Raw genomic sequence first — 26610 nt, 5'->3', positions numbered from 1 at the left:
TGTATTTATAACCACTGGGTCGATATAACTGCTGGTTCCCGAGATTATATACCAACTCAGTGGTCAGACTTGTTTGACCCCGAATTGTATCAGATTTTATTTATCATATTAATTAAAATTTACAGTATAACAAATTTTAACATACCTAAAACACTGATGCTTCACTCCTTGAATTGCACATGGTAGAACCCCTCGGTGGTGGATTTGATTTCCTATTTTGGAAGTTTTGGTGTTGAAAACTTCTTATGTACAATTTATTGGAATTCATATTTTTCTATATATATATTAGATTATAAGGCTGCTGATGAAAGTTAGAGTGTACAGCATATTGATATTTGCAATGTAAATAATTGGTATTTTTTGTATTTATGCGGACAAGTGTTACTTTTTTTACCTACCTGGCTATGTGTTAGTAATATTGTACAATGTAATATGACATAATTGTCTGTTTGATCAATATTTTTTTTTTAATTTGTTTTAATGTTATTACACTTATATTTTTTGGAAGAGGCGTTGCAAATCAATATTCTTATTACATTAATAATACATTCATTTCCCACTAAAATCAACCAAATGAAGCCAAATCAAGAACGATAACTCCTGCAAAGTGCATATCTCCTGTACAATCTATATAATTTGTATCTCAAAAGCACAACAACCAAATGACTAAAACTAATACTCATCATGTGGTCTATAACTGTTTCTATACAAGAATTAAGAGTTAAATCAGTTGGACATGCATGATTCAGATCCTGTCTGATTTATATGTGGATTGGTACTTAATATAACTAGAACCAAGTAAGGTTCTTCACGAAGGGATGGTAGATTAATATATATCATCTATTTAAATTAAAATGTAACTTTTTTATATGCATTATAAGTGTTTGCTTCACCTCTAGATCGCCTACACTATATCATACCCCTAAACCTAAATCGCATAACCTATATCACACCCTTAGACCTATATTGAATACCCTATATCGCACACTTTCACAGAACATACTTGGAGTATGGTTAAAATATATGATATAATGAACATGACATTAAAATCTGTATCACATGCTGTATCAACCTTCGACCTATATCACCCCGCGGGGAGGCGACCCTTGGGGTGACATAGAAGTCTCGGGTTGATACAGCATGTGATACAGATTTTGACATGTTAAGATCAATTTAAAATGTTATTTTGACGTCATCAGATCTCCGAATTCTTTAGTATTTTGAATAAAAATGACATTTTGCACTAACAATGTGTAGTTGTACTACTTGATATTGTCCAAAATGATTAAAAAGTCATATGATAAAAAATTAAGTAATAGTTACGTCCGGTTTTGAAAACAACATTATCATATGAAATTTTCATCTCACGCTCACGCGCTCGTCTGAATTTTCGACATGATATTGTCAGTATTAATTTATTCTATGTAGACATGTGACAATTCAGAATGTAACCATCGTATTAAGCAGATCAAAGTACGGTAAATTTACATGAAGTATAATAATGAATGATTGTGAATTGAAAAAGTAAAATGACAATAAAATAAACAATATGAAAAAAATGATCAAGAACTTCGTGCAAAATCAGCAACATTGATCGATGAAAGACGCATGACATAATGACATGAGAATAATCAGGGAACCAATGTTATAGCGGTAATCAAAAGAATGTAATCCAGAGACCAGACATGGAAAACAGACATACACAACAAAGAACATTAAGTAACTAAAATCATACATACAAAGTAACAAAAGCAAATGTGCAACTCGGACTGTACTAAAAACTGGGAGCATGGACCATGTGCACCGGTAGGGTAAGCGTCCTCTGCTCTTCTGAAAATTGTTTTATTGCAAGTTATAAAACCTTCCATTGATCACTTTGAATTTTTAGTCCATTGTAAAGACATATAAAACGTATACATTCAGCTGCTCCGAAACAGAAGTCCTTGTATCTCCTACGTCAAACAAACACGGACGAAGAAGATTGATTCAGCCGTAGCTATTACACGTTCCCTGCTATTTCATTATTGTTTGGTGTTTTGTATGATGGTATTTTTATCCACGTATACTTTTCAGTACTTTAATGGGAAAACACTGTGAAATTTAAATCCGATTAACAAGAATTTAGGTTTTAATGCACTTAACTACCAAGATAAAAGCTTTATTTTTCATTCGAGACATTGTGTAATTTACAACTTGTTTATGCTATTTTTGGCACAAGTAAAGAGTGATATTGGAGTCTTTTGTCGGTGTTAAGAGAAAGATGATCTAAGTATAATAATAACGGCTTGAATAAACTTATGTCAAATATACTAATGGTTAATTGAATAACCATGTGTCATCAAAGGTATGAATATATATATGAAACAGTAATCCAAATTCATTGAATGCTAAGGCAAACGAAAGGATTAACTTTTTATTTTTATTATTATTATTTTTATTATGGAACCGTCTACACCAAGATGAAAACATTTCTCTGTTGAATAGGTAACATGGATGGGTTCTTGATCCGTCTGCACTTAATGGGTAGGATATAATTTAATCGGTTTACATCTAGTTAAAACAGGAAAAAGTTACTTTTTTTTCACAAAGAAGCCAATGCAAAAATTTCTTACAAATGTCTACATGCTGATAAAACATACTGGCTTACAATATCATCTAAGGTTTAGACGTACACGAAAGCTGACTTTTACGCGATTAAATAGTCGGTAATACAAAGTTTTATTTTCTGCGCACTTTCAGTATATATGCGTTGATTTCCTATTGAAAAATCAGATTAGCGACAATTTTATATAGTTTGCGTGATGTTTCATTTCAAGATGTACTGAGGGATTATTGTGTATTGTAAGATGTCATATAACAGACATACATCCTGTATAAACTTTATTAAATGTTATACGACGTGGTTTTTTTATCCTAGAAATGAAAAAAATAGACAAGCGGTCGATCAATATCCGAAACAGGGGTTATATAGCTTTCTCGTGATGTAAATGATTACAAAAGGAGGTATAAGCATTTCTGGTATGTCTATTAGCAGTTGATGCATAAGTAATTGGTGATTTGTTAAAGATTCAATCCGTATCTAATGTATCGAAGCCATTAGAATATTTATAAATGAACATATTCATTTTAGCCTGCTTGTTTTTATGCCACGCCCATTATTTTCTAATATTACTATGAATCCGAGGTTCCCCAGTATTCGATGCAACGAAATGAAAGCAATTCGGCGGGGCACGGATTAATTATAAATGATACTGCCTTTAAATTATTATGTTCACATAAATAGGATACAATGTAGTAAGAACAGTCAGTATGTTTCCTCTTGACTGCCTTGCATATTGCCCCTTTTAACCCCAAAATAGAGAATAAATTAAATAAGTATAAAATAGTTCATTTGACATATATGGAGAGTAAATTATGGCAATTAAATTTCATATTTCTTTGCTCTTTGTAATGTTTTCAAGTTATTTCGTATTCCATATTAACAAATTTTAAGGCAACCCATAAACTTTAAATCAATTCGAAGAAAACTCGTTTATCTGAAAATGTGTCATCATTTTGTAGAAATGGTAAAAAATTTGGATTTAAATAGATTAATTTAAAATTCCGCCTTGAGATAGTGTGATTCGATATCGTTTTTGCTTTATAGTAGTGTAAGCCAGCTAATGAGTATATGAGTTAATTTGATTTGAAATAAAACTTCAGCTGGTAAGGTCTTAAAGAGCAATGAGTACTGTATAATGTTTTCAATGCTGTGTAACTAAATATAAATTTATGTCAAAATCTGCATCACACGCTGTATCAACCCAATACTCCTATATCACTACAAGGGTCACCTTGATATCGATTTTGTCATATCATGTTCATTATATTATATATTTTAAATATATTTTAAGTATGATTCGTGAAGAGGTTTGATATAGAGTATGCGATATAGGTTTAGAGGTGTGATATAGGGTATGCGATATAGGTCTAGAGGTGTGAAATAGGGTATGCGATACAGGTTTCGGGGTGCGATATACGGTATGCGATATAGGTCTAGAGGTGTGATATAGGGTGTGCGATATAGGATAAACGATATAGGTTTAAACAACACTTATAATGCATTTACAAAAAAGGTATATTTTTATCTATACATATGATATAGTCAAGCAATCTGTTGTTTTATGTTAGGTTTGCCATAATTGTACAACTTCCATAAGGGTGGTAATTTTAGCTACAATATTTGTATTGAGGCTTGTCCATAACTTGAGAGAACGTCTCTTAATTATAGATTATAGATTATTGTGCCGTTGCATATTTTTTGATAATGAAAGAATGACCATTGTAGTAACTTGCTGGTGTTGAAAAATTTAGTCTTCAGAGAGAAGTGCAAAGTACATGTAGTACTCACAATAAATGAATATCCGTCAACAAAGTTTTAAGTACGACGCTTTTTAGACGATCCTATTTATTTATACCATTTGTATATGCCTGTCCAAATTCAGAAATTTCTGGACTCTATGTCTTGTTTCGTTTTCACCTTTAGTTATTTTTTAATTTTCTTGAATATATAGGAGCACACTTTCGCTGTACCTGTTCAAGAGCCAGCTGGAGCCGATCATGTAGTATGAGGGTTTCCTCGTCATTTATTGACGACCATTTGTAGGCCTTTGGCTGACATTTTTATCCCGGTTGAGTTGTTGTCTCCTCGACATATACACCATACCTATTCTCGATGTAAAATTATTTCCAAAGATAGTTTTTTGAAGCCTGCAATATTTGCGTAGTCTTTTTCTTTTATTTCTTTCCACTACTAATAAATAGAAAAGGATGTTAAACAGCTTAGCTCGATGGTAGACAAAATTTTGAGAATGGACAAATGTAAATTGGTTCCCGATTGCAATATTCAGTATGTTATGCAAATATAACACCTAGCTTAAGAATTTAGAAAATTTGTTACCCTGAAGCGCTTCCAATCCACTTATTTTCGGTCCATTTTGAACATTAAAAATTACCCCGTAAACGGACCACGTGAGAGTGTATAACTAGTTTGTAATACCTGGAACGTGGTCCCCGGAACTAGGATAAGACAAATGTAGTGTCTTGGTAAAAAGATAAAATGTACATGATTTGTTCAACAGGTCAGTTTTCCTTTCCTCTTTTGTCCACCCCGGACATGACTTTTTATGAACAACTCGGCGGGTTTTTCTACAAAAGCGGAGGACGCTTACCCTACCGCAGCACCTGGTCCATGCTCCCAGTTTTTAGTGGAGTCCGTGTTGCTCATTTGCTTTTGTTACTTTTTATGTATGATTTTAGTTACTTTATGTTCTTTGTTGTGTATGTCTGTTTTCCATGTCTGGTCTTTTAATTCCCTGGATTACATTTTTTTGATTACCTTGGTTCCCTTGATTACTCATTCAAGCCCATCTTTAAGTGTAACTCACTTTTCATACACTTTAAATCATTGTTTAATTCATGAATTGATTTTGCTTCATTAGTCCTGATTTTATATTCAACATAAAAAATGATTTTTGCGGTTATACAAGAAAACCTAAAGGCGCTTTAAAATTCTTTGAATAAAATTTGTTCATTCAAACGTATTGTTTAAGATCTTTAGAATATAGACAATGATTAAAATCTGTGTCATTATAAATATTGTTTTACTACCAAATTGCCTATAGCATGAGAGACAAGAAAAGAGTTCAAAAATAAATTTTGTATGATAATTTTGCTATTTTTCTAAAAAAAATTGTAATTAAAATAATGTAAGGACATTTACACTTGCTAATAAATAAGAATAGTATGACATTATAATATAAGATACTCGAACTAATGTTTATTATTTTTTAATTTTTCTATGAAGTAGGAGTTTCATATGAAATGTGTGATTTGGATGATGTCCAGTAATCAGCAAACCTAACCACATTATGGATAAATGTTAACCTGCTGAAGACGGTATCGGCATGCATCCGTTTTTTTTCCGAATAGATTGAGTTATCTTTAAAGATTTAACTTAAAAAATGCACTGTAAATTTGAGACTTTGGAGGAATAACTTCTTTCGAAGGATTGAACATGAGTGTATCAAATTCAATATAATTTATTTTTCCCTCATTAGAGTAGCAACAAATATTCCAATCACATGGCCCCATGCAGGTCCGGGTGTTAAAAAAATAGGCCTGCAGCAGCGCTAAACTTGTCGTATAAGGCGACAAAATAGTGCTCAGAAACCTAGCCGGGGGCTAGGCGCTCTGCCCACAGAGCAACTGGGATGTGTGCCCCAGGTGGTGGAATGGGGTACTCCTGGCGTGTTACATGTTAGGGTTGTCAGGCTATAATACGGAAAACCTGACCGCAAACCATAGTGGTGCACCGTGTTGGGAAAGATGCCACATTCCTCGCACGTTAAAGAACCCTTCTGTGGTATTCGATAGGAGTAGGAACTTTGCGCTCCGCCACAGGAGGCTTAATTGCCCTACCTTACCCATCCCCCCCTTTTCCAGTGGCAATCAAAATTTGTCGACCCTATTATCCTTGTGACCCATCCTTTTTTTTTTTCATTTCATGTTCATTTTATCATCCATTTCATGTTCATTGTCTGAATATAGCTGAAATATTGCTGCTCGGACGTTAAACCCCAACAAAAAAACAAAACCTTTTTATATGTAAATAGCTGTTTGTTTTAATTTCATTATGTTATGAAGAGACTTTGATCTTGCTTTTAATATTTTCCTTGCATTAAATGTTCTTGCCGTGATATGGCCCTGGTCGCCGAAACGGCAATAAACAACAATCAATCAATCAATCAATCAATCACATGATTATGACAAAAATTTATAGATATATCTACTGTGCAAAACATAATCTGCGTAGTTGAGACAGACTGAAGTAAACAACCTATTTTTATATTATTAAACTTGTCGAATCTGTTGAAACACTCTTACAATGGAGATAAAGTCATTAAAACTGAAATAAGGTGATTGTAGTAGCCCCGTAAAAGTGAAACCATGAGAAAATATCTTTTAACTTTTAACCACCAAAAATATTACTGCTATATTCTTAATAGTGAAATTTAAGAAATAGTACGGTAATCATAGCATTTAAAAAAAATGTATGAAGCTAAGCCTTTCGAGGACGGGACATTTTGTAACTAATACTTTAACATGCATAAGAATTCAATTCATGGTTGCCCTCGATTTATGTGTATGTAGCTTAAAAATCCAGTGGTTGGAAGGACTTTAGCCCCCATGAAAAATATAAATGACTCGCATGATTCGTTTTTTTTTAAAAAACATATTTTTATTATATATTTCTATGTTGATTTTGAACCATTAATTTTTTAGACAATCATCTATTGTAAACTAGTCGTAGAAATTCGTTGTAGAAGTGTGTAACAGACAACTTGACGGACTGCAATATATTCCCCCATCGTAGTAAGTGGGGTGTCATAATAATATGTTCATTTTTAACTTTACTAATAAAAGCAGTATGTTGTGAGTTAAAGAGAGTGCTTTCTTCGAGAACTTCGGGAATTACATACAAGTCATCAAGTTAACAAAGTTTAAAGTATTACTGGGATCGGATGATTGTTAAAACTGAAATTGCATCTTATGAAGTAAAATGTCACAGACATATATTAAATACATTAAATATCATATAGTAATCAATATACGCTTATATTAAACAATTACGCAACCATGATATTGAACGTCTTTTCAGCTTTGTGTTATTGCCCTTAGTTGTGCCTCAGGCATTACAACGATCTTAGGTGTTGTTGATTCCAAAGGCATGTAACAAATCCAATGTTACATATGGCATATATACATCCTATGATAATAGAAAAGAATATTATTTTAGTATTATGACTCTGGTTACAATACGTTTAAGAATAATAAATAAAAAGCAATGAGATGGTCTAATGATGCAAAATCGGATCGGTCAGAGAACCTATATAACCTCAATATATGTACGTATTACCAGTCCAAATTCAATATTTCCACCGAATCGAACCTAAATGACAGTGCCTTGTGTGGTTCACTCTTCAGTGCAAACAGTAATGAATACTTCTACGCCAACGTTGGACCTAATTAGAATTGTAATTATATTAAGTCAGGAGAATGATACAGAAAAAGACGCATTGTTTCCACTTATTGAAACTAATGTCATAAAATCCAAATAGAACATTCTTCTTTACATCGTTACGATGTCACTTTAATGTCAATTCAATGTCAAATTATGTATTTTATATTTCTTATTTCGTGAATGTAAACCATGTGGTATTCTAATTTTCTACAAGGAATTCTTTTATTGAATCCATAAATATGTCATGTTTTAAATACATTTAAAATCTAAAATACATCAAATATTGAGTTATCTTTCAAAATCATTCAACTGGAAAACATCATTTATTGCATATTTTATTGTTTTTTTCACTTGACCTTTTTTACTAGATTGAAGTTACCACTACAGAAGTTTTATGGTCGTCATCATGAACTCGTGGATCGTTATGGTGTTTCCATCTGCACCATGAAAACTGATTTATTCAACACGTCATAGTTTCCCTTTCCTCGTTTGTTGACCCCGGACTTGACTTCATACAAGCAACTCAGCGGGTGTTTCTAGAAAAGCAGAGGACGCTTACTCTACCGGTGCACCTGGTCTATGCTCCCAGTTTTTAGTGGAGTCCGAGTTGCTCATTTGCTTTTGTTTCTTTGTATGTATGATTTTAATTACATTATGTTCTTTGTTGTTCATGTCTGGTCTTTGTCCCTGGATTACATTCTTTTGATTACCGTTATAGCCTTGGTTCCCTTGATTACTCTTTTACTATTTCGATATTTTTGCTCGTGCACAGAATACTGAAATTCGCAATATTTATTTCATTGGTATTTTTAAACACTGTTCTTTGTGAATAAAAGTTAAACATTACTTCATTTTTCGTCTTTTACATGTTATTAATAAAAAGAAAACCTAAGTGTTAAATAACACTCATTCGTGTCAATACATTTTACTTTATAAAAGAATAGGCCTGCAGCAGCGCTAAGCCTGTCGTATAAGGCGACTAAATAGTGCTCAGAAACCTAGCCGGGGCTAGGCGCTCTGCCCACAGAGCAACTGGGATGTGTGCCCTAGGTGGTGGAATAGGGTACCCCTGGCGTGTTACATGCTGGGGTTGTCAGGCTATAATACGGAAAACCTGACCGCAAACCATAGTGGTGCACCGTATTGGGAAAGATGCCATGTTCCTCGCACGTTAAAGAACCATGCTGTGGTATTCGATAGGAGTAGGAACCTTTGCGCTCCGCCACAGGAGGCTAAATTGCCCGACCTTACCCATCCCCCTTTTCCCAGTTGCTCTGTGGGAAGAGCGCCCTAGCCCCCGGCTAGGGTTCTGAGCACTATTTAGTCGCCTTTTACGACAAGCTTAGCGCTGCTGCATGCCTATTCTTTTAACACCCGGACCTGCACGGGGCTGTGTATACTGAAAACCTCTAAACCACGAATTCAAGAATCCACGAACTTGTTTTTCTGCCTTTCTGAAAGAATTAGTATCCACAAATTAAAGTACTTTTTACAGTAATTAATATATAAATAAAGTACAAACAATGTGTACTAATAAGAAAGGGTAGGCCTTAATTATGCAGGTTTTCGATTTTTGTGAAACATAAATTATTTTTGTTCCTCACGATATGTTTTAGACTACCTTCATAAAACAATGTTAAAAATTACTCTTAAAACATCTCGATTTTATTGATCTTAATGATCAAAAATATAATAATCAATTTAAATGGGATTCCATTATTACTTTCCTGTGTATGTAGCATACAATCTTTACTTGGTGTCAGAGATAAAAACAAATATGAAACATTGATCCGAATTTTAGTTGATGTGAGGTTAATGTCTTTCAGCAGAGCCGAAAGAAAAAACTTTTTTTTAGATTTTCAAAGCCACTCCTTCCTTCTCATTGTGTTCCAGCATTTAATTGGCTCGTATTTCCATGTTGAATTTACAAAAATTGACTAGGGCAATATTGTATATTCTTCTTTTTAACTTTAAATTAATAAAATGTGACATGTAAATTTTAACTAAGCATTTATAAATAGTTCATGTGAAAAATGAAAACAAACATACAGAAGATTTGGTAAAAAATTTCAAAACCAGTAATGAAAATTTGTTTTTTTTGTTTTTAGGTATTTTTTGTTTATTTTTGGTTTTTTTTTAGTCTTGTAGCTTTGACAGAAATGTTCTTTCATGGTGTTAGATTTGGCTTCCTATTTTGATAATTTTGATTTTTGAGTATGTCTTGTATATAATTAATATTTGGATTCAAATCTTCCTATACATTTCATTCTAATGCTGCTTATGAAGTTCCTTCTTGAAACTTGTATACTGCATACCGAAATTTGCTATACGTATGATTTGTATTTTTGTATTTACAGTCTCTTTGCATTACTGCATATTTAAATCGACTTTATCATTTAAAAAATATACCTCATAATTTTACAGATATGAATAAACTATAAAAAGAAATTTTTACGCAATATTCTGCACTCTTGGAGTAGGGAAAATTTCAAATGAAGTATAACAACCTATAACAGGAAATGATCACGAAAAGCCATATAAATTGAAATGTAGTCTACTACAACTACAAAGTCATTCCTAGTAATTACATATTCAAATGTATTTGGTACCTAGACGGACATTTTAACGGTATCAAATATCGGATTGAATTATTTTTGTTATTCAATATTGACAAAAAGAGATCTGGTACGTGTATGTATACAAAAGCACAATCATGAAAGCCAAGCATAATAAGATGTTACTAGAGAACAACCGCATTTTGACGTTACTGTACCTATCAACGTATGCCTACAAATCGCCATATAAGTATTCAAACATGGGAGACAGAGATCGTTTCTTGTATGCTATTATAATATGTTTGCATGCGCGGAATAGAATTCTCATAACTATATTTCTAAACTTAAATGGTGCATTCAAATAAATTGCAATCAAATTGTTAATTCAAAATAATTACTACATGTCAGTTTTTCTGATGGAAATGACTAATTACACCCCATCGTCCCGAAATAGACTTCTTGGATGGTAAATATATAACATTTTACACCGTATAGATACCGGCGTTCTAATCATCCATTTTTATTTATTATTTTTTTTTGTATATAGCAACCAATTTTATAATAACATTTCGGAATTTTTTTTTTCCAATCCAAGTGGCAGTGAGGATTTTAGTTAAGAATAGACATCGTTTCATTAATATTAAAAACAAATACTCGTGATGTATATGTATAAGGAACATCCCAGAGATTAGCCGTTTAAAAAAAAATACACAACTGATCTTTTTTGCATGGTGATTCAACCATATTCAAAGATATGTATAAACTATCGGGGCCTTTTTTCGATTGATTGATTGATTGATTTTTCGGGTTTATCGCACGAGCAGTAATATTTCAGTTTTATTCAGGCGATGAACATCAAATGGATGATAAAATGAGCATGAAATGATAATGAAAAATGGGATGGGACACAAGGATAATGGGGTCGACAAATTTTGATTGCCACTGGAAATAGGGAAAGGTGGGTAGGGTCAGGCAATTTAGCCTTTTGTGGCAAAGCCCATTGGTTCCTACTCCGATAGAATACCACAGAAGGGTTCTATACCGCGCGTGACATCTTTCCCAACACGTTGCACCACTGTGGTTTCTGGTCAGGTTTTCCGTATTATGGCCTGACGACCATTTCACTTCAACGATAAAATGTTTTTGAAAATATTACTTTGAAATATAAAAATATATGTTAAATTGAACATATTAAATAAAGCTTAATAAATTTCAGGTCAAGTTATGTAGAAAATATTTTTTTAGCCACATACAATTCTGTATGATGCTCACGTGAATATGTGCGTCATAATTACAGTAAAGGAAAATCACTTTAAAAATGAAGTGAGAATGCAGTCCATTTTTAATAATTTATTTCAATCTAACGCAGAAGAAAAAGCTTAATCGGGGGTAATTTTGGTACAAAACCAATACATGAACACTTATTTTGAAATACTATATTAAACACTGATAATATGACGTTACAGTTCTGAAGTGATTAAATAGCAGTCTTCATAAAAATCAGACAGGAGTCATTCATTCATGTAAAAAACATCGAATACAAAAATAATAATTAGAAAAAAATCTTTTTGACATTACTTATCAAACAATAAAAAACTCATTGTTATAAAAAAAAAAAGTTGAAATACAATTTTACCTCAAATAACATAACAAAAAATAAATCCACAATCAAATGTTATATGAACAATAAGGACATTATATATTTCATTCATCCTTGGCAAAAGGAAGAAAGCAGGAGAAAAACAAATTGCTGAGGAACCTAATCCAAATATATAACACAAACGTGTCATAGTAAAACAAAACCATACGTGATCGTTATCGGTCAAAGATCCATCAAATAGTTTCAAGGTTTGTTTTGGTAACTGATCAATGTACTTTTATTAAACAAAACACGTTCTTAATAATAAAAGAAAACCTCTTGAATTTGACTATACGTAGCTGGAGTTTTCATTCCTAAGACGCTGTACAAAACGACTTGTTTTTCGAAGTACAATAGATGCCAATAACAATACTCATTATCACAAGGACGGGCTACGTAAAAACGGAAGTAGGTGATCTAGTTATGTAAATACTGATGAACTTAGTCCAAATATATAGATCTGTCTACTTTTCACAAAATCAAATTAAATGTAACAGTACGCACATTATTTCATTTCATTGAAATATGATCAAATACTGATGAAACCATTTTTTTGTAATTGCAGAATATGATTTGAATCATATAGATCATCCTTCCTGAAACTGCTGAGATGTATATGCACTGAATATTTCTTACAAAGTTAGTGGTCTAGTACAAAAATTGTATTTATTTCACTAATATAAGTCTTTACACAGTATTTAAACACATAAGTTAATAAAGGTGTCATAAAATGGGCATTTTCATATTAATCTGTATAAAGTCCAAGTATAATCGTATTAGGTTGAGGTCACCTGTATTGACCCGAGCTTCGGCTACGCCTCCGTCCAATATGGGTAACATCGGATAAATAATTAGGCCAATATGGCTTACGCAATAACATTATATTACTAAGTAAAAAGTCAGGAAACAATGAAAAGATAAAAATGTACGAACTAACTAAAATGTAAGTAAAATAAACAATGCGTGTTTATAGGAAAGGATAGACAATATAATGTATCCTTCGTTTTAATTTTAATGAAAGAGTAATCAAGGGAACCAAAGTTATAGCGGTAATCAAAGAGTAATCAAGGGAACCAAGGTTATAGCAGTAATCAAAAGAATGTAATCCAGGGACAAAGACCAGACATGAAAAACAGACATACACAACAAAGAACATAAAGTAACTAAAATCATACATACAAAGTAACAAAAGCAAATGAGCAACTCGGACTCCACTAAAAACTGGGAGAATGGACGAGGTGCTCCGGTAGGGTAAGAGATACAAGAATTTTTTAGCAAAGTATATAAATATTTGAAAAAAAACGAAAGAGAGCCCACAAAAAAAAATAATTTGGAAAATAGTTTCAAAACAAGTAATAAAAGTTTCTTTAGAAGGTCCGGCCCCAGCATCACATAAAAAAATACTAAAAACTGAGAAAATTCTTACCTGTTGATAGTTTATCAAGTTGAAATACTTTGATTGGAGTTGCGATGAAAGAATATTATCAGTCAAGTATTATTTTTACTTTTGTGGCGTCAGGGCTTGTATGGTTCCTTTACTGCTTATCTATACTTAATAATGATTTCAAGATTGGCTTAAACATGTATGTAGTCGGATTCACCCGGCATGTATTGTGATTACGGATCCATTAGATTTTTAGTGTTTCTGTCTTGTTTTGCAGAATTTTGGAAAAATACCGAAGCGTCAGCAGTGGGATGAATCAAATACGTACACAAACCTGAAACATAGCCTACACGTGAAGACATGAAACAGAGAAATATTACACAATGTAGCGAACTGAATAAAACAGATTACATATAAAGTCGAAAGATAAATGAAACAAGAGGTCACCCGAAAAAAACTATAGCACCAATAATATGAACTCCCATAAAAAAAAACCGAGGACGATATCAAGTGCTCCGGATGGGTAAGCATGTCCTGCTTCGCCAGCGGCATATGTCATCTTGCAAGTTTTATCCGGTAATACTCAAGCATCAATTATGCATCTCCGCTTAAAATGCTATCGTGCATACAAACTTTTTACATTATCAGAGGTTTACTTCGACATTTATTTTTAAAAAAATCTTTAGATTTTCACAGATAGGAACCAAAAAAAATTGATAAAAAATTTAATTCAAAGAAAACATAATTTAGAAAGGATTTCCCTTTTTTCTGCACTCCATGAGTAGGGAAAATTTCAAATAATTTATAACAGTCTACAACATGAAAAGATGAAAAAAGCCATATAAGCTGAAATACAGTCTTACTACAACTAAAGAAGCATTTCCAAGTAATCATATTTGGTATCTAAGAGTACATTTCAAAGGAATTAAATGTCGGATGGAATACTGTTTGTTGTTTGATATTGACAAGAGATATCTGGTACGTGTATTCAAACACACAATCATGGAGGCCACGCAAGTGGTTACTATAACACTTTTCATCCGTTAATTTTTGTATCTGAATGTATCATTAGCAGTCAACTATCACAATTTTAAAACAATGTCGATTATTCCGAATGAAATATGTACGTAACATTGGCTGCAACCGCATACACTATATACATCAGACACTTTCACCTTTTACAAATATCTCCGCCCTTCATATGCAAAGCCTCAAAAAGTCCGAGTTGCTAATTATATTTGTTACTTTGAATGTATTATTTTGTGTTCTTTGTTTTGTTGGTCTGTTATTCCATGTCTGGTCTTTGTCCCTGGATTACATTCTTCTGATTTCTGCTAGAATTCTGCTTGCCTTGATTACTCCATCAAACCATTTTTCACTATAGAGACAAGAAAATGATAATATTTAGCTGTTCAAGGTTTCCTTATCCCATCCATGCGTTTATTTTTTTTAAAAATCTTTAGATTTTCACAGATAGGAACAAAAAAAATTGATAAAAAATTTAATTCAAAGAAGACATAATTTAGAAAGGATTTCCCCTTTTTTTCTGCACTCCATGAGTAGGGAAAATTTCAAATAATTTATAACAGTCTACAACATGAAAAGATGAAAAAAGCCATATAAGCTGAAATACAGTCTTACTACAACTAAAGAAGCATTTCCAAGTAATTATATTTGGTATCTAAGCGTACATTTCAACGGAATTAAATGTCGGATGGAATACTGTCTGTTGTTTGATATTGACAAGAGATATCTGGTACGTGTATTCAAACACACAATCATGGAGGCCACGCAAGTTGTTACTATAACACTTTTCATCCGTTAATTTTTGTGTCTGAATGTATCATTAGCAGTCAACTATCACAATTTTAAAACAATGTCGATTATTCCGAATGAAATATGTACGTAACATTGGCTGCAATCGCATACACTATATACATCAGACACTTTCACCTTTTACAAATATCTCCGACCTTCATATGCAAAGCCTCAAAAAGGCCGAGTTGCTACTTATATTTGTTACTTTGAATGTATTATTTTGTGTTCTTTGTTTTGTTTGTCTGTTATTCCATGTCTGGTCTTTGTCCCTGGATTACATTCTTCTGATTTCTGCTAGAATCCTGCTTGCCTTGATTACTCCATCAAACCATTTTTCACTATAGAGACAAGAAAATAATAATATTTAGCTGTTCAAGGTTTCCTTATCCCATCCACGCGTTGAAACAGAACATGTGCGTTCCGAATTTCCGTTAAAAATTGGCATACTTGAATAAAGAGTTCGTGACCGATTATGTCTCATCAACATGTGTTGAAAAATCTTTGAAAATAATAATTTTATCGAGAATGACCGGTGATTGATTATATTTTCCAGTTTGTTAATGTTTTGTAGTGACCCATATTGTATACCTGGTCGTGACATATAAGTATCACCACATCAGCTGTCTGATGTAGGTCATTTCAATTCAAACATTTAATTGGAAAAGTATTCGAACAGAGAAAGGAATCAAACGCCAGCTTCTCTCTTGTAAGATTGGAAAATCGCAGACATCCTTGAGTAAAATTTAATATTCCTCCAACTCTGCGCGTTAGGAAACTATTAAAAAATCTTTATCTCCGTTGTCTTAGATTTCCCTAGCTGTGGTAGATTCTTAATATCTTACCTATCGGGTAGGCATTGGTACTTGATATTATTTCTGTCTAGATTTCTAACTATAGTGGTATTATATTTGCAACATCTATACGAACCATTGATACTTATAAATTCTAGATTAAAGCATATTTTAAAGCCTTTTGCTTCATATAGTTGACATATAATTAGCGAATAAATTTCGAGTTCAATATGATTTTGAAGCGTGAAATAGGTTTTCAAAAAAATAAAATAAAATAAATAAATAAATAAACATTTAATTGCGATCTTAGATATTTTGTAATCTGTTAGGCTTTTAAGTCTAATCACGTGACAGTAACTCGCATTCGAAAGCATATCACGTGATTGTTTATGGGATAAAAACAACAACCTTCTCATAGAAAAAAACCTCATTCGTAAATCCAAAGATAAAAAACATGATGCTTACAAAATGTCGCGAAGAAGTTGCTACTTTTACACGCAATAAAATTAACGTATTAAGTATTATTTCATTACAACGAGAAAATGTTTTTGAATATATAATTTTGCTATATGACTATAAGTAAAATGGAACATGATAATTATATAAAGCTTGATTAGATTCTTTATCTAATTTCAGGGCACTTACTCCGAAGCTATGAAGAAATCAGCATTTTCAAGCCACGTGCAATTTTGTAATGGCGCTCACGTGAATATGTGCGTCATAATTTAAAGCCATGCAAAATCATATTGAAAATAAAATGAGTTTCGAAGATGCCGATCTTTCTTACTTATTTATTTCAATTTAATACAGTAGGGAAGGGCAATAATCGTAATAATTTGAAAAAAAAATACATGAACACATATTTTAATATGCAATGTACTACATGTATATTAAATACTGATGACATGATGTTACAGTGTCAATGATCGTTTCAGAAGTGATTAAGTAACAGTCTTTACACAAATCAGGCAGGATTGATTAATTCATATAAATAAAAAAGAACGAACTCGCTTTTATTTCGTCCTCAGAAACAGTTCTTGATCATATCACAAGTTTTTTTTTTTATTTGCTTGTTAACATTGTGCCTTTAGAAATATATATATATATATTATACATGAAGTTGGCACTATGCAAGAGTTATTGTTCGTGGTTTGGTTGATTGAAGCGGGCAATGAATGCATAATTTTCTAAAAACCAAAAAAAAAAAAAAGGTCTGAATACAGAAGGATTAGTGATATGTAAAAATATAGCATATGTAGACCAAAAAGTGTCGTTTATCGGAGGGTTCTTCTACACCATAAATCACAACTATCATTGGCAATACCTGAATTTTATATGGACTGGTATTTAAATATAAACGAAAGAGAATGGCGGAAAATCATGACTTATTCCTAAAAAGAATTGCAACAACATCTGTAATTTGAAAAAAAAAACAACTTCTAAGATCTAATACGCTACATACATTTTTGACGTTACGGAAAACATCTCATCGGAATTACAGCCTTTGACTTCGAACGATTAGTTCATGTCAAGTTCGGCAAGATATAGGTTAAATCAAAAAGCAACCAGCTGGAAAAAAGTGTCCTTTAAGTTTTTGATTACGACTGTGCCATTAGCTTGGTGAATCGTGGGATTGACCTTGAAATACTTACTGTCAAAGAGAATTGACTGATTAGACTAATTATGAGGTAAACATAGGACATAGTCTGCCCAATAGGCCTATTCGTGTTAAGTTGACGAGCATTCGTGACAAATACACCCGCGAGGTAGGGCTCGGGTAGAACAAAAAGATTTCCCTCTCGGAAGTGTATATTAAACATGCTTTACGCATGCTCATTAACTATCCCGCAGATAACATGCAAAGTCAATGTTAAGATAACTTTAATTCATTTTTCATTGCGTGAAACATATAAAACAGTAGTTCTTGAGGGAAAGTAAATATGACTTAGTAAATGACTCAATTAATACCATGTGAAAATGTAATTGAAAGTTCTTAAACAATGCACCAATTACAAAGTATTTTTTATTATACCTGCTATTAAAAATCAAAAGAAATACATTTTCTAAAAGATATCAAAAAAGATAACTGAATACAGGTTCAAGAAACATCATTTGTTTGTTTTGTATAATATTTATAATATTGTTTTTTTTTTTTTTTTTGTTTATCTATTCAGTTTAATACAGATGTGGTCCCGTGCAGGTCCGGGTGTTAAAAGAGTAGGCCTGCAGCAGCGCTAAGCTTGTCGTAAAAGGCGACTAAATAGTGCTCAGAACCCTAGTCGGGGGCTAGGGCGATCTGCCCACAGAGCAACTGGTATGTGTGCTCCAGGTGGTGGAATGGGGTACCCCTGGCGTGTTACATGCTGGGGTTGTCAGGCTATAATACGGAAAACCTGACCGTAAACCATAGTAGTGCACCGTGTTAGGAAAGATGCCACGTTCCTCGCACGTTAAAGAACCCTACTGCGATATTCTCCCGGAGTAGGAACCATAGGGCTCCGCCACAGGATGCTAAATTGCCCGATCCTACCCACCTCTCCCTATTTCCAGTGGCAATCAAAATTTGTCGACCCCATTATCCTTGTGTCCCATCCCTTTTTCATTTCATCATCATGTCATGCCCATCGTCTGAATATAGCTGAAATATTGCTGCTCGGACGTTAAACCCCAACAAACAAACAAACATAACACAAATGTGTCATTGTAAAACAAAACCATTCGTGAGCCTTATCGGTCAAAGATCCATCAAGGTTTCAAGGTTTGTTATGGTAACCGATCAACTCTTCAATTTGACTATACGTAGCTGGAGTTTTCATTCATAAGACGCTGTACAAAACAACTTGTTTTTCGAAGTACATTAGATGCCAATAACAATACTCATTATCACTAGGACGGGCTACGTAAAAACGGAAGTAGGTGATCTAGTTATGTAAATACGGATCATTCGTAAACGGATCTTAGTTTACCTCACTATATGTATTAGTAATCAGTCCAAATCCAAAAGTTTTCGTGAATTCAATTCGAATAACAGCCCGTTGAGGATTTATTGAAATAATACGCAATAATGACTGTTTTTGACGCCTACACAAGGACGTCTTTTAGTGATTAAGCATTGTAGTTTTGTCAACTCTTCAAATGAATAATATAAAAGAATTTTGTCGCTCCGCTTTTTGTTGATTAGATAATGAAATTATCAATTAGCTTAAAGCAAATGACTCAAAATAATCGTGTCCTTGAAGTCGGTGCAGAATTCTTTGAATACTGTAACTTGGGCATTGACTTGATTGTAAACCAGGCATACGTCATACATGTACAATAGTTAAATCCGCAAGACTTGTATTTTATTTCGTTTTATTGTTGAATTTTCCCACCACTTTCCCAGGTTAAGGCAGGATTGAGCGCTCAGAAACATGTTAACCCTACCACATACTTTATGTGCCTGTCCCAAGCCAGCAACCTGTAATTCAGTGGTTATCGTTGTTTTTTTTTCGTTTTATATAGTATCTAAGGATGTACATTATATATGTATATGGTAGATTTTAAGCTATAATAAATAATTTCACTTCACTTATTTTGGGGTCTTCGATCACAACTTGCTTTACAGTAAGGGTTTTGATCATTGAGCTAAAGAAACTATGTCATCAGCCTTTGGCAAAGATACATAATTATGTATATTTGTTATGGCAACGGGTCATAGTTTTCCTTCCCTCGTTTGTCTACCCCGGACTTGACTTTTTATGAGCAACTCGGCGGGTGTTTCTAGAAAAGCAGAGTACGCTTACCCTACCGGTGCACCTGGTTCATGCTCCCAGTTTTTGGTGGAGTCCGAGTTGCTCATTTACTTTTGTTACTTTGTATGTATGATTTTAGTTACTTTGTGTTCTTTGTTGTGTATGTCTGTTTTCCATGCCTGGTCTTTGTCCCTGGATTACATTCTTTTGATTACCGCTATAACCTTGGTTCCCTTGATTACTCTTTCACTAGTTTATGCGAAGTCGGTTAGCCCTTACAAGAAAATATATATAGTGACAACAATTAGTTGCAAAACGTAGATTTGAATAGTTGCATGACATTTTGAAAATCAAATTAGTCACGCTTGTCGTAGAGTTTTGTCGTTAACGTACGTTCCTCCATTGTCTATATTGAGATACGAAACAGATTGAAGTGTACAGTATCTGCAATGTCTTTAATTTGTAGCTCTATCTAATAGATTAAATTGAGATAATTAGCGAACCAAGAGTTGTTCATTAGAAGATCATTTTCATGACGAAAACTGGTTCAGAAGACGGAACTAAATAAACATGCATTCCATTTGTTGCCTCGTAGAAATGTAGAATTAAAGCGGTCAGAAGAGGTGTACAATTTGTAGATACATTGAATATATCTTGGAGTTCGATAAAACTGCGCATGCCAAATGCGTATGTCTGGGGCAAATGACACTGTGTGAGAAAAATGTTTGATTCGCACCTCACGAAAGTCATTAATTCGTAAAGATTGTAGCAGTTAGTTAATGTGGTTCCACATTCTTTGGTAGAACAAGCATATAAGAAGAGAGATAACCACAGATTAGAAATTTACAGAAAAAGTCAGTATCAATTTTTATTTCTACCATACTTATAAGATAATCTGATTTAATTTAATGCTTCATTTATTTAACGAGGATTACCAACGGCCCGAAGACCACTAGTAAGCTGATTCTGTATGGTTTCCGAAGAAACAACTGTTACCAATAAATACATCATACTGGTGAGATCTAGAAGAAAGTAAGATCGGAGAATTTGTCCGATAGACACCTACCCTAGCAAAACAATTGCCTTTTTTACACAACATTAGTGGCTTTCATTTTATATGCAGTGAAACCTGTGTTAAATGAACCGAGAACAACCCAAAGACCTTCCTAAACAAAAAACTTTGGAAAGCCTATTTATATCAATTAAAATGTATTTTGAACCTTTGTTAACCAAACATTTGTCTTAATTTAAGAAATTTTGAAGTCCAAATGGAGTTGGGTTTAGACAGGTTTCAGTGTTTTTCGAACACTGCAGTGTTCGGTGAGACAAAATAACATTATTAGAACATCAAACACATTCTTTTAATTAAAACAATCACAATTCAATGACTAGATAATGGTTAATTCATACAAAAAGAACAAACACTTACTTAGAATTAAGTGTCAGTCCCTGTAAGAAGCAGGTAGTGGGTAAAACATGGTATGAAAAAACCCATCATTTTGATAGTGTAATTTGACTATTTGCACCATCAAAAACAATGAAAAAATGATACTATCCATATCATTTTGGCAAATTGAGTTATAATTTCAATGAGATGCACTGAAAATGAACATTTCAAATTCAGATAACTCTGTCGAAAATCTAATTTTTCTAGCATTCTATTGGAAATTTTCTGAACAAAGCCAGTGTTGCGATGCAGAGATTAAATAATGATCTTTTTCAAATAGAGAAAGTATCCTTGAGTGATACATGTATTACATTGTTAGATCGGTGGGTTTTTGACATGCATGTTTCTGATTTTTCCCATTTTGCCTGATTCTTACCAATACTTATACTTAAACATAAAGGTTTCAAAAACTTTACCGGATATCGTTCCATTTGTGTGAATCTCATACCATTTGTAAAGTAAATGATCATTCAGGTATCATGTATTTTTACCGAAAAAAAAATGCGAAAGAAAAAGAGTTTTCCGATTATCAAACGACGTATGATTTGAATAACGCCCGAGAATTTCGAAGGGCCTGTCTGCAGCGGTTAGTAAGAACGCTTTGTGGAGCATTACAAAGAGTAACACAAGAACATATTTTTTTCTTATATATAGAACTTTTTGTCTGGAATCTCTTCAGGCTAACGATCAAGCAGATAACGTTTTGATAATATGAAATGCTAGTGGACATTCAGTTGACCATATACATGTATGTAGAAAAGTACGAGAATTTTTTCGCGAAAGTTCGGACTGTACACATATAGACTATCCTTTGAAATTGGATTATGAACACCTTGAACATAATTATGAACATGTTTTTGATTAAATTGATCAATTATTATACTAGGCATTTATACACTGACATTCAATGAGTGGGCGTTTGAACATTAGTCCAAAATAATTGCGTTTCCTGTTCCCATACCGACTTTTTTTGTTTTTTTATTGTTTTCCCATTAAATCATTGCATAATATTTTTTAAGAAATTAAGTAATGTCCCTACCTCTCTTTCTTATTTTTTTTTATTTCTCGGTAGTAGCAGGAAACAAGACTAGCACAAAGCAGAGAGTGCTTGCATTACCTTGAATTATATCAATCTCTTGGTAGAGCCAGAGTTGCTGATTTATTTTAAGTACTAGTCCATATAAAATTCAGACACTGCCTAAAGAAGAGGGGATTCATAGTGTCATGAAGCCCTTCTTACATAGTATTACGATGATTTTTTGGTCAACGTATGCTATATTTTTATGTCACGATAGTCCTTTCGGAATATGTACTGTATCTGTATTTTTTTTTAGAAAACCCACAAAAATCAAACCAGTCAAACTTAGTCAGGAGCGATAACTCTTTACAAAATGCAAATTCCATACACAATCGATCTATATAAAGTATATCTATAACTCAAAAATGTAACAGTCGAGTGCCAACTATGACTGCATGGTTATGTGGTCTGTAATTATTTCTGAATTAGAAATAAGAGTGTATTTTCTTGGTTTTTGACATACTTACATTAAATCACGTCCTGTCTGACTTTTATAAAGACTGATACTTAGGTTTATTATTTGTTGTTCTAACATACATAAATGTGCATGAACATACAAAAAATGCAACAGGATTGCCTCCGTTTACAATTAAAATAGCTTAGTTTGATTTTTACGTCAACATATATTAAAAAACAATTTATTTAGTGATACAAGCAGTTTCTGATCTACATGCATGAGATTCAGGAAGAACACACATGAGGAAAATTACTCCCGTAATTCATCCGTAGCATACCTTGTGCTTGTTGACATCCGAACTACGGCCGTTACATAACTTCTGTTTTAAGTAGTACTATACGGTAAGATCAATTCTTAAAATTTTGACTCATTTATTTGAAATAAAGCTGTTCGGAGGCAGGGATTTCAAGTGTTTTTTGTTTTTTTTTTCATAAAAAAAGTACATATTTTTCTTATCTTTGGTGTGAGGAGGTTCAAGAAATAATTTCTAAGTAAAATAATGATTATTCAATGTGTCATAAAAAAAACAGCAGCTATTGTAACATACAGAAAAAAAAATGTTACTGAGATTTAGTACAAGTACGAGATGACGTTCCAAAACTAACAACCACATACTATGCTTTATAAAATATCAGGCTCCAAGAAACTAACACAGGATGGGAACATGCATGGAGGAGGTGGAATAAAGATGAAAATTACAACACCCTTTTCCGTTCATTTTCTCGCAATTTAAGTTCCTACAGTTCGTGCGAAATAAGGTATTTTGAAAATCAGCCAGCTGATGATGAGAAGGGAACATAATACGGCGGGGGACTGAACCGTTCTAGATATCTTTCTTCATATGAATTAGTGTAAACAAATTTATTTAGAAATTCAAACAATAGTATGATAACATTAATACAATGTAAGCAAAGGATTCTGAAACAAGCTTTAAGCTATTATAAATCCGTTTCCTAGGTAACTAAATGACAAATTTGTATAAATAGTGCATGCTCGTACTCTAATGATATTTACAAACAATTGAAACAAAACGTGATGAAAACTTAGGTTTTTGGTATACAATATGAAATTGAAAATGAAGATGAAAAAGAGAGGGAAAATGACTTGCTGTGCAAAAGTACAGTGAATTTTAGTTTTAGAGTATACAAAACAGTCGAGTAAATCTCTTACTTTTGATAATATACAACTAAGTGGAGTTAAAAATGGTACTGTTTTTATTATCATTCAGTTGGTTAGATCCAAAGATTAGAAGATTTGTATTGATTTCAACAGGGATTTCAGCTAGCGATGCTAGAAGTTCAGTTCTTAGAGTTCGATATTTTGGACAGTGGAATAAAAAGTTATTAGTGGCTTCAATTTTGGGTTGTTGCTTGTGTAAACATCATGTAGCACATTAAAAATCCGGTTACGCTTGTCGGTCTTATTCAAGGCAGGGTCTATTCGATTGGTCAATCGTACTCGTCCTGAAATGCATCAAATATCTACCTACGACAATAAGCAAAAATAGACCATTTGTAATTATCAATAATTAGTAATCCTTATTTCTAAGCGGTAAATACGTATTATCTGGAACATCGATTTATGTATATGAATCTCAAATATCTCAAGTTTGCTTGATTATTTTAAGACAAAAGTACATGTTTGGCCGAATTCGATCTTTTATTACCGCCTAGCGAGCGAAATGTCTATAGCAATACATCGGTAGGACAACATTAACGTTGGGGATACCGCTGTTCAGTTATTTCTTCGTTCAGATGTTTATAACCTACAAAATATAAAAGTTCAGATATTGTAGACATAGACGTAGGAGGTTCACATGATTATAGATAACACGAACACTGTCTGACTGAGTTCAATTTGTAAAAATTTAAATGAACCCCGGAAGAATGTTGTGGATACAGCTCCTGCTCTTTTTTGCACTTGCTGTTTTGTCGGAATCTAGGACAATAGATAAAGAGAGAAGCGATGAAAGGTCCCAGAGACAAAAACTTGATCTGGCTTTCGTGATGGATTCTACGGGAAGTATGGGATCATATATAACAACAGCAAGAGCAAATATTAAAAGCATTGTGGACGAGATTATTACTTCGTCAAATAGTGATGTGCGCGTTGCTTATATTGAATATAGAGATCATCCGCCACAAGACCAAACTTTTGTCACGAAAGCCCATGACTTTACCGATTCCATTTCAACGATGAAATCATGGTTAGATGCTTCTCATGCTAGTGGTGGTGGAGATACACCAGAAGCGGTGGCTGAAGGTTTGTTTCAGACAACTAAACTTACATGGAGTCAAACTTCAACAAAGATAGCTGTGCTTATATCGGATGCTCCACCCCATGGTCTAGTTCCATCGATGGATAATTCATTTCCGAATGGGTCACCAACAGGGCACGACCCAATGAAAATTGTTCGCGATATCGCGCAGATGGGTATAACGTTATACGTCATTGGTTGCGAACCAGCAATTTCCCCTTATAAGGACTTTTTCATGGCATTAGACTATCTGACCGGAGGACAATACGCGCCCTTATCAAGACCGGAACTTTTAGTTGACATAATAACCGGTGGTGCACGTGAGGAACTATCTCTGCAGAAATTTGAAAAGCTTGTGAATGAAGAAATTCAAAAGGCGATTGCCGCTGGTGGTAAAATAGATAAACAACAAATATCACAAAATGTGTATAACCAACTTGTAAGTAGTGGTGCTACTTCAACACATTTAGTCAAGAATAATGCTACACTCGAAGGTCCAACAGACGCCGCTAAAGAGATCGCTAAAGCGACATCAATGGCTGAAGTCAGACTCCATTTTCACCCACAAACGCTAGATCACTATTACATGGTTGGTACGGGTGGAGCAATGACAGGAACAGGAGGTGGCACAGGGCTGCACATTCCTTTTGCGCCATTGCCAACTGCAGCACCAGGAATAATCTCAGGGGCATACACTGGCATAGGGACTGGTACGCGGGCGTTTCTTCCTAGCGGTGGCACAGGAACTGGGACGGGGACGTTTACTTCTACCGGCGGAACAGGAACTGGCACAGGGGCGTTTTTTTCTAGCGGCGGAAGTTTGAGTGGCTCCGGTTCCAGTGATAAGTATAGTGCGGTTCATTCCGGTATTAGTCTTGATCAGATTGATCGATTGGTTCAAAAAGGTACCGCTAGCATTGCGCTTGGATGATAAAAAAAAACTTAAAAAAAATATGTGATATACGAACGAAGCGAGCAATTTTATGTTTTGTAATTGGCAGAAATTTATCTGAAAATATGAATGTGGGCAAATCAAAACTTTTTCGTCGGGTTTTGCTAAATCCCAGTCGACGTCATACTGACGCTCTTTGAAGTTGTAAAAAAAAATCTGTGAAGTTAGGTGCCCGGAAAATTATAATAGAGTGGGCCTAAATTAACAAGATTCAAGTCGGATTTAAACAGGAAGTTTATATTAACATACTAATTTACGCAAAAGAATATCAACGTAAAATTTACTCCAAACTTGATTTAACCCCAATTTCGGATTCTTCGGATATTAAATACCTTAGTCGCTCGTGTTCAAGAATGTTTCATTATATTAGCAAATAATATGTAATAGTATATAATAATATTAAAAGATATACATAATTATGCCGACTTAGTTTTATCAG

General features: G+C 33.5%; 1 protein-coding gene across 1 annotated transcript; it reads left to right on the top strand.

Moving 5' to 3' along the window:
* The first annotated feature begins 24779 nt into the window (after positions 1-24779).
* LOC148610414 (uncharacterized) lies at positions 24780-26590 on the top strand. Its single transcript, XM_088543111.1, has one exon. The coding sequence runs from the start codon at positions 24834-24836 to the stop codon at positions 26148-26150; it is 1317 nt and encodes a 438-aa protein (XP_088399237.1). The 5' UTR covers positions 24780-24833; the 3' UTR covers positions 26151-26590.
* Positions 26591-26610: the final 20 nt, after the last annotated feature.

This window comes from Perna viridis, chromosome 8 (assembly GCF_037379345.1).
Source record: "Perna viridis isolate PV_CMFRI_1.1 ecotype Kerala chromosome 8, ASM3737934v1, whole genome shotgun sequence".
NCBI lineage: Eukaryota > Metazoa > Mollusca > Bivalvia > Mytilida > Mytilidae > Perna > Perna viridis.
Note: the sequence above shows the minus strand (reverse complement) of the source record. Positions and strands in the feature narration are given on the sequence as shown.